This window comes from Humulus lupulus, chromosome 2, assembly GCF_963169125.1.
Source record: "Humulus lupulus chromosome 2, drHumLupu1.1, whole genome shotgun sequence".
Lineage (NCBI taxonomy): Eukaryota > Viridiplantae > Streptophyta > Magnoliopsida > Rosales > Cannabaceae > Humulus > Humulus lupulus.
Window position 1 is genome coordinate 19,282,937 of NC_084794.1, and position 16,727 is coordinate 19,299,663.

The 16,727-nt window shown below is 31.9% G+C and overlaps 1 protein-coding gene across 1 annotated transcript; it reads right to left on the reverse strand.

Annotated features, from left to right (window-relative positions):
- Positions 1-686: 686 nt before the first annotated feature.
- Positions 687-4,361, reverse strand: LOC133817420 (protein ECERIFERUM 16). Its single transcript, XM_062249932.1, has 5 exons — positions 4,222-4,361; positions 3,141-3,643; positions 2,266-2,378; positions 1,979-2,083; positions 687-1,435 (listed from the first exon to the last, which is right to left on the reverse strand). The coding sequence occupies exons 2-5, from the start codon at positions 3,538-3,540 to the stop codon at positions 794-796; spliced, it is 1,260 nt and encodes a 419-aa protein (XP_062105916.1). The 5' UTR covers positions 3,541-3,643; positions 4,222-4,361; the 3' UTR covers positions 687-793.
- Positions 4,362-16,727: the final 12,366 nt, after the last annotated feature.

A 16,727-nucleotide genomic window follows, 5' to 3' on the forward strand; every position in this document is an offset into this window, starting at 1 on the left:
CTTTTTGGTAATATCCTAATTATTTAATGTCTGATTACTTAGTTGGAATTTGCTATGTGAAATTCTCATTTCATTTTTAAATTAATTTTTTGAGTACAAAGTTGTTTCCAGATCTTTATGGTTTTTCCTTGCCGTGTGTTTTTCTTTAATAGCCGTACGTATTATTCGAAATTAGTATTCCAAATCAACTTTATGATTTAATTAACATTTTTAAAAGACTTTGCGATTAATGATTACATATATAATTGTTATTAGTCAATAAGAGAAATGCTTAGTTTACCGTAGCATATTCCAGGTATCAGATTATTATATTGAAATGGCGAAATAGTAACGAACTCTAAAATAATAATAAACTCGTGATTCAATAGTAACATGGTGCATGCGTAATTTCCAGGAAACAAAATTAATGCTATGTTCATACACTTTTCACATACAATAATTAATATTGTATGATGTGTATTCAATTTTAGCCATAAATTAAGTTTAGGTGGGAACCACATAATTTTTAATAATTATGCATTGGAAAAAAGAAAAAAATTGCTGATGCTTCAACACCTTTCCGACAAAAATAAGTTTTAAAAAAGAATATATGCTAGTTGTGAAATTTTTGTGATCCTACCTAAACTAATAATAATGGCAAACGTTTTGCTTCTTATGCTTGTATTTGAAGCGCAAAAAAACTCGTATTGTAGCTTTACTCTCTTCTTTTTTAGCTTCAAGATGCGCAGATTTGTTTAAGCACAACGAAATTAAATATCAAGATACAAGGAGAGGCTGTATAGTTTACACATAATCAAATTGTATCCATCCAAGCATCAAAGTCGTCCAATGCTTCGGACTTGGTTCCAGACCTTGACTGAGAGAGATTAGATTGTATAAAATGGTCACTCTTTTTTCCCTGAAATTCAAATAGATTGTTTTGGTTCGTCAAACTAGACGTCTGATTTAGTAGGTCATCTAGGTCATCATCCAGGTTCTTTTTTGGAAGTTGAAACTCAACTGCAGATGATGCTTCCATGGGATGAGCACCAGCCGAGCTGAAACGAGTTGAATCGAGAATCTCTACGTTTAGTGAGTCAAGAAGCATATCGAGCTCTGCCTCCACCACTGCTACCTTAAATTCAGGAAGTTTCTTGCTTGGTTCTGCAAAGGAATTTACAGTGTGTCCTGCTGTGAATTCAGGGACTTTGCTTCGATGATTGTATTTGGCAACATCAACCTGTTTTACTGAATCAGAAACCCCCAAAGACAAGGAAGTGTGTGGATGAACAACATTGCCAGATGATTTAACTTCGGCAGTTGGATCTGCGATCTCAACATTCACCAAAGAATCAATTAAATCTTCGGATATTTCTTTCACTGCTGAACTATCATTGATTGCTGGAATTTGGTCACATTCTTGAGTGCTGCTTGCCTCTGATATCTCTGCTGCACGCTGTCCAATAAACCACAATAAGTATGGCACCCTACTTTGAAATCCGTAGATATTGAATGGAACTATTTTAACGATAGCATGTGCAATAAACCACAATAAGTATGGCAACCTACTTTGAAATCTGTAGATATTGAATGGAACTATTTTAACGATAGCATGTGCAATAAACCACAATAAGTATGGCAACCTACTTTGAAATCTGTAGATATTGAATGGAACTATTTTAACGATAGCATGTGCAACTAAGGAAACATCTTCCTCGGCCTTACAAACAAACAGTTGCATAAATCATATGACAAAAACCTAGGCAGCTTGAAACAGTTGAAAAAATGTATATGTTTGCTGAACTTATTACAGGTCACAAGATTGAATCAGTTAGTATTCTAAACACATTAGCAAAGAAAGTAAATTCACAACCAATAAATTTTTCTCTGAGATTAGCAAAAGGCACATAACATCCGTTCGTTCGATTGCACTTTACATCATGAACATGTGTTGTTGAGAACCTGTGAGATATTGTAGACACCAAGAAAAGAAACATACCAGTTCCGGTGGTAATAGATCTGCTTCAATGAAAAGTCTCTGGGATAAGTCAATTTTTGCAAGCTGTTCTGCAAGATTGTGCAAATTCAACGAGATAAATGATGCCTGAATAGGAACCAAATTGGTATTAAAATCTCAGCATGAAATGAACAAAACAAAAAGTTGAGTCAGTGTGTCACATGGACATGTAGGTAAATCTTTGGGCATAATCATTTTATACAGGCATCAATGGGGAGTAGCTATCAACTTGAGGAGTGAGAGCACAATACATGAAAAAAAAATATTACCTCATGATGCATCATTGATTTATGCTCCACAATAAAATTATCATCTCCAGACCATGCCAAGATGCCCTCTCCCTTGACTGAAAGCAAAGACCCAACTGCTTGGCTGAATTCCCCTATCAAAATTTGCACAAAAGTTTCATTATCTGGCAGTTCAATTAGTACAATTTGAAATACATCTATCAAAGCAATAAATAAATAAAAATATGACAGTGATTATCACAATAAAATGTTTCTTCTTTCTGACTGAAACTAATAACAACAGAAAAAAGAACTCTGAACAAAAGTTCATATTATAGAAATGATTTAGTTGGGATGCAAGTCTTTTTCTATTTGCTGCTAATTTGTTGTCTTTCTTTTCCTGTACAAAGTTTATTATTGTTCCTAAACCAGTTAATGTGCCTTTGAATTTGCTTCCAATATCGGTTCAGTAGAATATGATGGTGATTGCAATTTTGGGTAGTCCCCCACCCACCTCTGTGGTGGCCAGCATTTCTGCCTAATAAAGTTTCATCATTCCCCCCCCCAAAAAAAAAAAAAACTCAACCTAATAGCAACCCTAATTACTAATCCTAAGTCATCTTGTCCATGTTTAGATCTACATTCTTTGTCAATTATCAATTATGCCTTCAAATTTATCCAATATTAAACTCTCAGAACATCTCTGTTACTATATATTCTTATTTATTGAATCCCTCATACGCAATGGTTGAATAACCTTGCTTTCCAATAATTAATACCCCATAAATTTCAGAACATAATTCGTGAAGCATGTTCCCACCCAAACTATATCCACCCACACTGTTACTATTGCAAAAAACTAAAACTTTAGAATAATTCCATAAAATATCAAGAACAAATATACAAAATAAACGTACCAGCAAGAACATCATCAACAGACAGAAAGGAATCCGAATAAAGAGTTGATTGAGATTGAGACTCTGCCTCAGCAATTAGGTGCTGGTAGTCTGCGCCTTTGCTTTTTGGTAAAACAACATCTGGGTTTTTCTTTGATGGATCTTCTGGACCAGAATCATTCTCTTCATCATATCGATCCCAATTGGAGGGTAGTGCAGATGCAGCCTTAGACTGAAGGGTTTTCTCTTTAACTTGTTTTTGAGATGGCTTGGTTGCAGCTCCACCAGTATCAGCTGATGGAGCTTTCAATTTTTGATTGGGATGAGCTGATGGAGCTTTCAATTTTTGATTGGGATGATGTTTCTTACTATGCTGCTGAGAGTGAGCTCTTTTCGACTTTGCCAAAGATTTTGCATCCATCACTATATAATTTAAGAAAGCTTCATGTTTTCCAATCCCCCAATATACGAGTTCAAAAGAGCATTGGGCCACAAGCCTGCTAGCTCCTTCAACTTGTGTGTACCTGTATTTATTAGCATAATTGATTTACATTATTTATCCATTAAATTACCATCACCCGCCACAATTTTGAAAAGTAAGCAATTTACTTATTTGAAAACCTAAAAGGATATTCTTTTCGTGCATTGTTCAAACGCACCCACATACTACTAGTACCAACTCGTATCACAAGCATAATCTTGATAAAAAAACAGATGATGGTGAAATTTCAGTTGTAAAAAGAGGTACGAGTGGTGCAGGACTAGTTGGTTTTTTATTATTCAGAAGAATGGGCATTCACTTCCCCTAGTTGGGTGGAAATGGAAGAAAGATACTTGTTCATTGTCCTAAAACAACACACAGAAAAGAATCAAAACCAAACCTCACTCTACACTCCATATACTCAGAAGTCAAAATCAGATTCACAGTGATCATCAACAGTGAAACTCAGATTTCAAAATAATGCTAAAAAATTAGAATGAGATATCCCAGTCGTGCTCAAGAAAACATTGTAACATTTCCAAGTCAAACTTAAAATTAAAATAAGATTTCACAGCTATGCTTCACAATTACGTCAGAGTTAAGAGAAAGTTTTAGAAATACCTCCAAAGTAGTTACTCCTCTAGACCGATCTCGGCCACTAACGCCGGCGAATAGGGGGAGCTCAGCCACCTCGAGGAAGTTTCAGGTGTGGGCAGGCGGTGAAGAGCACGAATTTGGGGTCTTGTAGGCAATGAGAAGGCGTGGATTTATTAAGCCCAAGTCTTCATAATATATGGGTCGGTTCCGTGGGCTTTTGTTGTGTGGGCCATTGGGTCTTGTTTTGGAAAATTACTAAGAGGAGTTTACATATGAGCCAACTTTTTAAACTTCGATAAATATGATATTTATTTTTGTGTGTATTTTATTTGTTATTTTATATTTTCTTACTTTTTTTATGGGATTTGTTTTTCTATATTTGTGTAATAATTTATTAGTTTTAACAAATTTAATCATATAAGATTATTTTGGCTAATTTTGAATTTTTGTGAGGGTATTTACATAATTGTAAGTATTATTTTTAATTTATTTATTTTTGTTAAGACATTAAAAAATGTTTTATTTTCTTCTTTACTTCTACTTTTTATCTTCTTCAATCAACATTTTCTTCGATGCAACCGGTTACTACTATCAGAACAATTTTAATTTTTTTTTGTGGTAGTGATCATTTGCCATTGTCATTTTTTTAGTGATGTATGGTAACTGGTTATATGTATAAAAATTAATTTTATTTTTTAAGTGGTGTTGTAGTAATTGGTTACAACTGTAAAAATAAATTTGATTTTTTAGTAATATACTATTATCAAAATACCAGCTGAATTTTAACTGGTTAGTTAGTGAGATTTGGAGAAAAAAACTGATATAAAAAAAATAAACTAAATTGATCGTGAATGTAACTGGTTACAATTAAGTTTGAAAAAAAAAATATATGAACAAAAACTAGTTGTGGTGGTAACCGGTTACCTAACCAGACCTGAAAACAGATAGGATAAAAAAAAATATATAAAATGATCATAATTGTAACTGGTTACAGCTAGGTTTGAAAAAAAAAAAAAATCTGAAAAAAAAAACAGTTACGATGGTAACTGGTTACCTATCTAGACCTAGGAAGAAAATCATATCTAAACAAAAAAAAAATATAAATTGATCGTTATTGTAACTAGTTAAAGCTAAGTTTGAAAAAAAAAATCAAATATGAATAAAAAGAATTAGCGTCATAGTGCCTGGTTACTTAAACAGGTCTGAAAAAAAAAATCAGATTTGAACAAAAAAACCTTAACAAATCGTGATGGTAACTGGTTACAGTTAGGACTGGAAGAAACAAAATCATATCTAAAGTGCAAAATCAAATTCAAAATGCAAAATTAAATGTGAAAAAGAAGAAGAGCAACAAGAATAACATTAAAACCACCAGCAACAACAACATAAGAAGAAGAAGAAGAAAAAGAAGAATCTAAGGGCGGTGGAGCTACATCATCGTCGAGGGATGGGGGGCTGTGTCTCTGGCGGAGGGCAGATGTGGTGTCTCCGGCGAAGGGCGGAGAAGAAAGAACCAAGTGGGGAAGGAAAGATTGAAAAAGAGAAAATGAAGAGAGATAAACGTGAGAGATAAATGAGAGGATGAGAAAGTGTGAGAGAGTTTTGTATAAAAATATGGTAATTTATTTTTTATATTTTATGAAATTCCCATATTTTAAACTTTTTTTTTTGAAAAATTCACCATATTTTGTAGCATTTCTTTTTTGCCCATAAATATAAAAATTCATCTATATTTTCCCATATTTATGTAAAACTATAAATTTAAAAAAGAATTTAAAAATATGGAATTTAAAAAAAAAATTACAAAAATATGGATATTAATTTGTTACAGTTCTGTAATCATCAGTTACAATTTTCTATTTATTCTTTAAATATTGTTTACAAAATTGTAACATATAGTTACAAATTTGTAAACTTTGGTTACAAAAAACTGTATTATGTAAACTTTGTTTACAAAAAGAAAGTTCTGTATTTACTATAATGCCCCTCTATATTTTTATGATTTTTTTCCAATTCTGTATTTTGAATATATATTTTTTAAATCTTAGGTATTTTTGTGAATTTCTCTTATTGTTTCACTTGTTTCATCTTGTGCTTTTTTGGCGAGGCTTTAATCAACATGTGACAAAATAATTGATTCAAACTCTTCCATTTCCAAACTGAACTCATTATCTCTCTATATATTTATATAAATTGAAGCTTGGTTGTCTTCAGTTTCATCTTAAGCTTTAATATTCTACTACACATTATATATATAGTATCATTCATTAATTTTACTAACTCTATGTTGATTTTTTTTATAATATATATGTATATATTTTCACATTGCGCAGCTATATATATATATATATATATATATATCTATAATATCACGTCCTTATATGATGGTGGTCTAATATTTATTAATTATGTTTTTTATTTGATAAACAACTTCGACAACATCAGCAGTTGCCAGTGGCATGAGCAACAAAAGGGAAATTCTATAATGATATACCTATACAGAGAGGCCTCAAACATATAAATCTAAATTTTTTAGCTGTAAAATGTATATGTATAAGTAAATGAAATTGTATTTATATCTTTTGTTTAAAATATATTAGGTAAAATAAAAAATATTGATCTTATTCATGTGAAATTTTCACTACATGATAGTCAATAGTCAATTTTTATTAATTATTTTTTGTTTGTTACAATATTCCCATTCACATTAGATTAGTGAAACTAGCATTGTAGCATACATGTTAGATAGATGTTATACTAGATACAAACAGCATACAATACTATATTGTTTCATTTAATTTTATTTATAGAATTTATTAATTATTTTTATTAAATTTATATTATTGTCATATAAGTTTTAAATAAATAAACAATATTATGTATAAAAGAATAACATAAAGATCAAAATTAAATCAAAAGATTGTTTATGATTTTTTTTAAATATATATAATATGATAATCTTTTTAAGCATATATAACAATTTTTTTAATTAAAATTAAAATTATGTATTATATATTATTATAATGATATTTTATAATATTTAAATTTATATTAATATAAGTATTAAATATTTAGTCTTGTATTAAATATTATTATTATTATTATTATTATTATAACATTTTATAATATTTAAATTCATATTAATATAATTAGTAAAATATTAGTATTATATATATTCATCGTAATAATATTTTATAATATTTAAATTTATATTAATATAATTATTAAATATTTAGATTTGTATTATATATTATTATAATAATGATATTTTATAACATTTGAATTTGAATTTATATTAATATAATTATTATATATGTAGTCTTATATTAAATATTATTATAATAATGATATTTTATAATATATGAATTTATATTAATATGATTAATAAATATCAATTTTTAATTAATTTTAAAGGTATATTTTCTTAAATATTTAGAATATTCGTAAGAAAACAAACTATTAAACTAAGAATTTCTATTATTTACGTATTTTTATATAGAAGAGATAATAATAATAATAATAATAATAATAATAATATTGACAAATGACTTATGGATAAGTTTTTTTAAATAGAATACTCAACAAGATTAAATACATAATAACAACTTAAACATGTTATACTTAATTAATACATCTTTACCAAACTTTTTATTATGTGGTTAATATTAATTTATGAGATTGTTTCATATAAATGTAATTAATTAGTTTTAATGTCATTTTCTATTGATCTTTTTTTTTTTTCAAAAAAAACATGTTATCTTATAGATATATAAATATATATATATATTTATAGAGAGAGAGGGGAAAATTTACAATAAGGTACATCTTTTTATTTATTGGTAGAGCAATACTCTATTTTAGTCACGTAAGTTAATTATAACTTTAATTTTTTTATGAGGATGTTCATTATAATCATAGTAAACCTCCTGCCTTATCGATAGAGTGGAAACTTACAGGTTTAGGTAGAACAAGGGAGGTAAAAGCATTAACGAAAGTAAAAATATCAAAGTTTTTTAAAGATTGTCTTTCGTTATAGACAAAGCAAGAAAATATAATTTTTCAAAGGAAACCACTTGAAAAAAAAAAACCCTAAATCAATTAAGAGAATGATGATTATATTTGCACCTCAAAATTTGATTAAAATACCCCTTTTTTTTTTATTAAAAATTAATATATAATATATATTTTTTTCAAGTTATGCTCACATTTAAAATAAAATTCTTATTCATATTTTAAAAAATACATATAAATATTATACATTTCAAATATTTAAAAAAAATAAAAATTAAAACAAAAAAATATAAAAAAAATTGTTAAAGTAAGGGTTTTTTTTTCTAAAATATTATGAAAACAAGATAAAATAAAATTATTGAAATTGGAAAAAAAAAAAAAGACATTAATAAATTTTAAAAATATATTGAGAAAAAATGTTAAAAATGATTTTAAAAATATTTTTTTTTAATTAATAGATGTCTATATATATTTTTGGGGTGCAAATTTAATGACCCTTAAGAGAAAACCAAGAAATATTTAGAGCAAAATTACATTTTAACCAACTAAGTTTGATCCTCGAAGTTTACAATATAATTGGTCGTGCATTCAATACTCATCACCAATGTCATTACCATGAAGTTTAAACTCATTTTCATCATTCATTATTTGCAAAAACTTAGTCACTGTTAGATAGTTATTTGGAGCAGCCTGTTCTACCTAGAACTAGTGACTTTGATATATTAAGCTGTTGGAAATCAGCTCGAAGCAAATATCCTGTATTGAAAAGTATTGCAAGAGATATTTTAGCTATTCCCTTGAGTACAATTGCTTCAGAATCTGTGTTCAGTACTGGTGGTACATATTTGGGTCCACATCGATATCTAGGCTTCATCCAAAAACATTTGGAGCTTTAATTTGTTCTCAAAATTCGTTATGTAATGAAAGAAAATGTATGTTTACTTTATATATAATAAATTCTATTTTTAATAATTAATTTATTTTAAGAAATGTTTGATAATTTGTTTTTGGTTTATTTTGTAGGTCGAATTGTCACACTAAGCCATGAAGACATTGATATAGCCGATGAAGTAGAACCATATGCAATAGAGTTGGATGCTTAAAAAGTTTGATATTATCTTATATATATGTGTGTGTGCATTTGTATGCTTGTGTTGTAGTTCTCAAAGTTGTTTTCTAAATAAAGTGAAATGATTATTGTTTCAGGTATGTTTGTGTTAAGAAAGTTGTGAAGAGATTGATGTGTTCTGAAGGTGATGAGATTAGAAAAAGAGCTCATAAATTGGGTGATAAGTTGAGAAAGGCTATTGCTGAAGGAGTTTTTTTGGATGGAAATGGATTCATTCTTTAGTTTTTTTGGATGAAAATGGATTATTTCATTTCTTATACATGGCTTAATGAAAACACATGTGATGAGATGTTTAGTTACTATTTGTTGGTATAACCGTATTATGATATTGATCCATTTCTATGGAAGCTTTTAACTTGTTTTAGTTATAACATTAAGCAGCAAGTATTTGTGTTTTATATTATGATATTGATCCATTTCTATGGAAGTTTTTGTGTTTTGTTTATTATCTCAAAATGGTCACAGGGAAATACAAATTCTCAAATGCACTTTATTTAGGACATAGTGAAGAAATAGTGAATGACTTGATCTTATTGATATATTTTAGTCGTATATATATACAAAAGAATAGAAAACAGGAAACTAGAAAATAGGAAACTAGAGCTGTAATTCTAATCTAATTCATAAACTCATGGTTATCCATATATACAAAACATTAAGAGAATATCTCAATAATATCTCCATACCCCCCTCAAGTTGGAGGATGAGGATCATAAATGCCCAACTTGGAAAGCAAAAACTGAAATTGACGGGTCCCCAAAGGCTTGGTAAAGATGTCTGCAAGTTGAACAGTTGTAGGAACATAAGAAGGAAGAATAGTGCCGTTTTGGATAGCATCACGAACAAAGTGACAGTCTGCTTCAATGTGCTTTGTTTGTTCATGGAAGACTGGATTCCGAGCAATATGTAAAGCTGACTGGCTATCACAATATAGCCCAATAGAATCAGCATGTTGAATCCCCAAGCTAAGGAGAAGACCCTTCAACCATTTCAATTCACAAGTAAGAGAAGCCATAGAGCGATATTCAGCCTCTGCCGAAGAACGTGCCACAGTAGGTTGTTTCTTGGTTTTCCAGGAAATCAGGGAATGAACAAGAAACACAAGCCAACCCGTGAGAGAGCGACGAGTAAGAGGACAAGCTGCCTAATCAGAATCACACCAAACAGTCAAGGAAAGAGAGCTATCAGCACGAAGTAAGATTCTTTGTCCAGGAGAGCCTTTCAAATAGCGAACAACACGCAAGGCGGCTTCCCAATGTTCCTTTCTTGGTTCTTGTAGGAACTATGATAAAACGTGAACAAAGTATGCCAAATCAGGACGAGTGACCGTTAAGTAAATCAAACGACCAACCAAACGACGATAAGGTTCCGGATTGGACAAAGAATCTCCTGAAGCATGAGCAAGCCGATGGTTTTGCTCAGTGGGAAAAGATGCGGGCTTAGCACCCAGAATACCAGTCTTGGAAATGATGTTAAGAGAATACTTTCATTGACAAAGAAATATACCATCAGGACTTCGAGCTACCTCAATCCCAAGGAAATATTTAAGAACCCCGAGATCCTTCATATGAAAACACGTGCTCAAATAGTTCTTAAAGATCTTCAAAGCAGCGGAATTATTCCCAGATATAATTAAATCATCAACATACACCAAGACATTGATTTGAGTATCACCCTTAGTATAAGTAAAGAGAGAACAATCAGCATAGGATTGTAGAAAGCCATACTCTTTTAAAGCAGTGACAAGTTTGGAAAACCAACACCTCGGTGCCTGTTTCAAGCCATATAAGGACTTTCGAAGACGACACACCATATCAGGTTGAGAAGACCCAAAATCAGGAGGAAGCTTCATATAGACTTCTTCATTGAGATCCCCGTGCAAAAAAGCATTATGCACATCAATCTGATGCAGCTCCCAATTTTTAGATGCTGCAATGGCTAAGAAAGCATGAACGGTGACCATTTTTGCAACAGGTGCAAAAGTCTCGTTATAATCGATCCCGGCAATTTGATGATTACCAAAAACAACCAAACGAGCTTTAAGTCGCTCAACACTGCCATCAGAGTTGTACTTTATTTTATAGACCCATTGGCTACCAAGAGCACGTTTACCAGGAGGTAATTTTTCCATAGTCCAAGTACCATTATCCTCTAAAGCACGAATTTCTGTGTGCATAGCATGACGCCATCCTTCATCTGTCATAGCTTCTTTAAATGATTTTGGTTCACAACCTGCAGTAACAGCGGCAAGAAATTGCCGATGGCTAGTAGAAAATTTTGCACAGTTAATATAATGTGTTATAGGAAAGGGCGTACCAGAGGGAGCTGACGGCGCAGGTGAACTTAGAGAGATAGCAGATGGACTTTGTGTGATAATAGTATTAGTAACATAGTCATGAAGCCGAGTGGATGGAACCTTTTCACAGAGTCCACGTCCCATGTGAGTGTCATTGATAGAATTCGGAGCAGCCCCTGTGGACTGAACAGGACTCTGTGTAGCAGTCGGGCTAGACTGTGCTACAGGAAAAGGGAGAGTAGGCTCTAAAGTCGTAGTTGTTGGAATTTGGGTGGTGACATGTAGTGGGGAGGATTCATTTGTGGGTTCAGGTTCATTAGACAATGGTTCAGAATCACCAAAAAGATTAAAATCAAAGTCATCATCACCTAAACTCATGCTGCTAGAATTATATGTAGAGCTAATAGTAGAAGGATCATTTTCAGCAAAAGGAAATTGATTTTCAAAGAACTTTACATCCCTAGAAACAAAAAAACTTTTATTTTCTAGATCAAAAAGTCTCCACCCTTTCTTACCAAAAGGATACCCAACAAAGATACATTTTCGACTGCGACTTACAAATTTATCATTCTTAGCTCGTTGATTATGGGCATAACACAAGGAACCAAACACTCGCAATTCATCAAAAATTGGCAAAGTATGAAATAAAATTTCATAAGGTGTTTTATTATGAAGAACACTTGAGGGTGTTCGATTGATCAAATGAGAAGCTGCTAAGACACATTCACCCCAAAAATAAAGAGGAAGATGACTTAAAAAACGTAAGGCCCTTGCTACTGTTAAAATATGACGATGCTTACGTTCTACTCTACCATTTTGTTGTGGAGTCCCCACACAAGAGGTTTGAAAGAAAATCCCATTTGAAATAAAATAATCTTGCAAACAATTAAATTTTGTCCCATTATCACTCCGAACAATCTTAACCTTTTGACCAAATTGTCGATCAACCATAGCAAAAAACGACATAAACATTTTAAACACCTCCAATTTATCAATCAACAAATAAACCCATATAGCTCGGGAAAAATCATCCACAATAGTCAAAAAATAACGAGCCCCACATGAAGAAACAATATTGTAAGGTCCCCATAAGTCACAATGTACTAATTCAAAAATTCGGGAGGCCTTATGGTCACTAAGAGAAAAATAATCACGAGTTTGTTTGGCACGAGGACACACATCACATGCCTTATTTAATTTATCACTAGAATTACGTAGGAAAGGTAATGACTTTACTACTTTCTCTGAAGGATGTCCAAGACGTTGATGCCAAAGTTCCAACGAAGATGAAGAACCATCCACTGAGATAGCTTGCATTGTAGACAGTGACCAGAAGTAGTAAAGTCCATCTCTCCGTTCACCCGTTCCAATCAGCTTCCTCGAATGAGTTGTGTACAAAACAGTGCATGTCATCAATGAGTTGTGTAACCGAAATTAAGTTGCAGTGCAATTTAGGGACATAAAGAACATTTTTAAGAAATAATCCTTCCAAGAGTCTCACACTTCCCTCTTTAGTAGCAATTAATTTTTGGTCATCAGGGAGTCCGACGGGACATACGGCAATATCATGAACATTAAACAAGCAAGATTCATCTCCCGTCACATGATTAGAAGCACCAGTATCAATAATCCAAGAAATCCTAGAAAACTCACCATGTAAACGGTCGGTAGAGGAATGAGTATTACCAAACATAGTAGCGATAGTTTGCCATTGTGTTGCACTTAGGTGAGGAAGAGAGGCAGCAGTGTTTGACGTGGTGGCTGCATCATTGGAAGAGTTTCTTTGCCCATTGACTGTAGGGATAGGTGGAGGTGGAGGCTTAGTGGTATCGGTATCGTTACCGTCAGCCATTGCTGATCGTGTGTCTTAGCCGTGTGGCTCTGATACCATGAAGAAATAGTGAATGGCTTGATCTTATTGATATATTTTAGTCGTATATATATACAAAAGAATAGAAAACAGGAAACTAGAAAATAGGAAACTAGAGCTGTAATTCTAATATAATTCCTAAACTCACGGTTATCCATATATACAAAACATTAAGAGAATATCTCAATAAACTCACGGTTATCCATATATACAAAATATTAAGAGAATATCTCAATACATAGCTTTGAGAAAAAAAAGTAGGTCAACATGCAGGGAGGGGTTACTCGTCGCCCCTTGGGTTTGCCCCCGTCCCATTTAATGAATGGGGCGGGTCTGACACACCCCATTTATTAAACAAGGCAGGCGGGTTTCTTTGCGGGATAGGGCAACTCGTCCCATTAACAACCGTAGTAAATCCCTTGCCTTTAATTGACCTATGTTTCCACAATATTTGCGGCAAATACAGTAAAACATCCATAAAGTGTTACTCTATAATGGAATAACTCCTATATAGTCACAATACTTTTGAGTCCTCACTTAAGACCAGTTATAAATAGGAGTAAACTCCATTTTGTAAAAAGTTAAAATATTTCTAGATCTTGAATATATATACAATCTTATACTAAAAATTTAAAATGAAATAAAATATTTATCTAAAGTTGTTGGAGACAATGATTTATTGTTTAGAGTTGCTATCAAATCTTCGAATTCGCAAGTTTGTAATAACTCACCAACGTGAGTATCTTCCTTGTTTAATCCAACATATTTCTATTTTCTCAAACATGTTTATAACTTCTTTTAGAACTTCTTGGCACGAAACTTTTTGAATTTGACATATTTATTTATAAATTAATTATCAATTTAAATTTCTAAAATAACTTTGTATATTTTCAACATTATATTGATACATGCATGGTAATTATATCTATAAATATTTTCGTTTATCAATGTTTATATAATAGATTTGATATGTTTTATAAATTATTAGTTAATTTAAAGTTAAATATATATATTTATAGTTGGGCTTGAATGCTTTCCCTTTTTATTTCAAATAAAAAAGTTTATAGATATATTTTTATTAAGTTATAACCTCCTTATATATAGTAGCAAAAATAGTTGGTCCCAACATTATTACTATAAAGAGATTTTCCTGTATATCTAAAGTTAATTTGATTTAGGAGTAGTAGCTAGACTACTCTTTTAAAGACAAATTGGTAGTATCTAAAGTTTTAGTTGTATTGTGTATGACTAAAATATAAATTATTGGGTTGTACAAACTTTATATTCTAGCCTTAACTTTTGCATAAATTATTTAATAAGCTATTTTTGTCTGTTTATCAAATAATTTTATTGTATAATAGACTTTTTCTGAAAGAAGCTTTTAGCCTTAGCTATATTAATAAGCAATTTCACTTGTTAAATAGAGTAATGAGAGAAACTAAGTTTTAATGTGCAAAATTATCATAGTAATCAAAGGATGTAATTATAACATTGTAATATAAAAAAATATCAAGAAATCTATCCTTATCATTTGTTTCAATGATATGATGTAAGTGCGAATTAGGTTTTATGGGGTCACCCCTTCCACTTGGGAAATTTCACTATTTATACATACTAATAATATCTACAATTACAAAAAAAAATCTTAGCACTATTAACTTTTTCAAATTGATGCTAAACTTTCCCCTCATACCCAAAATATCCTTCTCATTTTTTCACACCCAAAAAATTCAACCTCTCACTTCTCTCTCTATACACTCTCGGTTTCTCTATCTCAATCTCACAAAAATCCCCAAAAAATCATCGAACCCCCACCTCCGTCGAGTCGTTGAGCCCCCACCTTCGTCAAGCCGCACCGCCGTCTACTCTTCTCTCCCATTTCTCCGTCGATCCCGAGACCACGACGAAGCACTATTTCCATCGAACCCAGGACCCATGGCACATATTTCCTTCAAAGTTTAAAAAATAAAGGTAAAATCTTGAACCCAAGTCCATATTTGCTTTATATTGTTGTTGAATCTGTGATTTGTGGAATGGGTTCATCGATTTTGTAGGTTTGAACCAGTGGCTCGATAAGTTCGATAAAAGCTCGATTGATCTATGGTAATAGATGAAACTAGCTTGATAGGCTCGATTATGGTTCGATAGTAGGCTCGATAGAGTAGTTTGAATGGTTTGATGGTGGATCGATAGGAGTTCGATAGGATGAGTGTAAATTTCTCAATGGATTTGTGGTATTAGATAAAAATGGCTTGATAGGTTCGATAACGGTTCAATAGTAGGCTCGATTGTAGCTCGATTATTTCTCGATGGTTATTTATGTAGACAGATTTTGCTTTTCTCGATAGGCTCGACACTGGCTCGATAGTCTTTATAGTTTTAATTTGTTGATATTGCTCGATAGTGGCTCGATATGGTATGTTGCAGCTCGATTATAGCTCGATAGAGCTCGATGATAGTGTTATCCAATAAATTAGCATTTGTAACGTGGCAAATAATCTCTTGACACGTGGCTGACACCTGGAGCGTCTGCTAGAGTATCGACCAGGAGACACACCAGAAGCAGGACATACCTGTTTTTACCACGACCAGACTGGTCGGTGGTTCTGCTGGCAAAGCAACATTTATGGAAAGATCTTATGTATCCCGAATTTATTTCATGCAATCTTTTGAATATCCCATGATTCAGGGGATAATATCTGTAACAATATTGGGCAACCCTCCATGAGCCTATAAAAAGCAGGAGATGGCTCATGGGAAGAGACTTTTGGAGCCCGGAAATCATAGAGATATAGAAATTATCTGTGAAAACTTGTATTGTTCAGGAGGAGTGTTGAAACTCATTGAACCCAAGTTCTCTGATCACACTTTTGTTCCCATATCAATATCATTCTAAGTGGACGTAGGTCATTACCAGATTCTGGGGCCGAACCACTATAAATTACTGTGTTTTCTTTACTTTCGTCATTACGTTATTATCTATACATATTCGTCTATATCATTCATATTTTGACTTCGTGTCAGTTGGCTAAATCGAGGGTCAACAGATAGATTATTTTAGTTTTTTGATGAATTTTTTTTTAATTTTTTCCCGATTCTGTTTTCTTACCAATTTTTTTTTTTGTGTTGTTGCAGATGCCTAAGTTGCTTGTCCTATTTAGTGATCACTTTCCTGGTCGAGTCACATATCGGGGTAGTAGCACTTTAAATCACATTAAGACTAG

What these genes read in the sequence shown, in the direction of transcription:
- LOC133817420 (XM_062249932.1), bottom strand. Translation starts at nt 3,540, where the DNA reads ATGGATGCAAAATCTTTGGCAAAGTCGAAAAGAGCTCACTCTCAGCAG. An exon ending in TGTTGATGATGTTCTTGCTG is followed by an intron (nt 2,379 to 3,140) that starts GTACGTTTATTT and finishes AAATTTTGATAG; the next exon opens with GGGAATTCAGCCAAGCAGTT. An exon ending in AATCAATGATGCATCATGAG is followed by an intron (nt 2,084 to 2,265) that starts GTAATATTTTTT and finishes GTTCCTATTCAG; the next exon opens with GCATCATTTATCTCGTTGAA.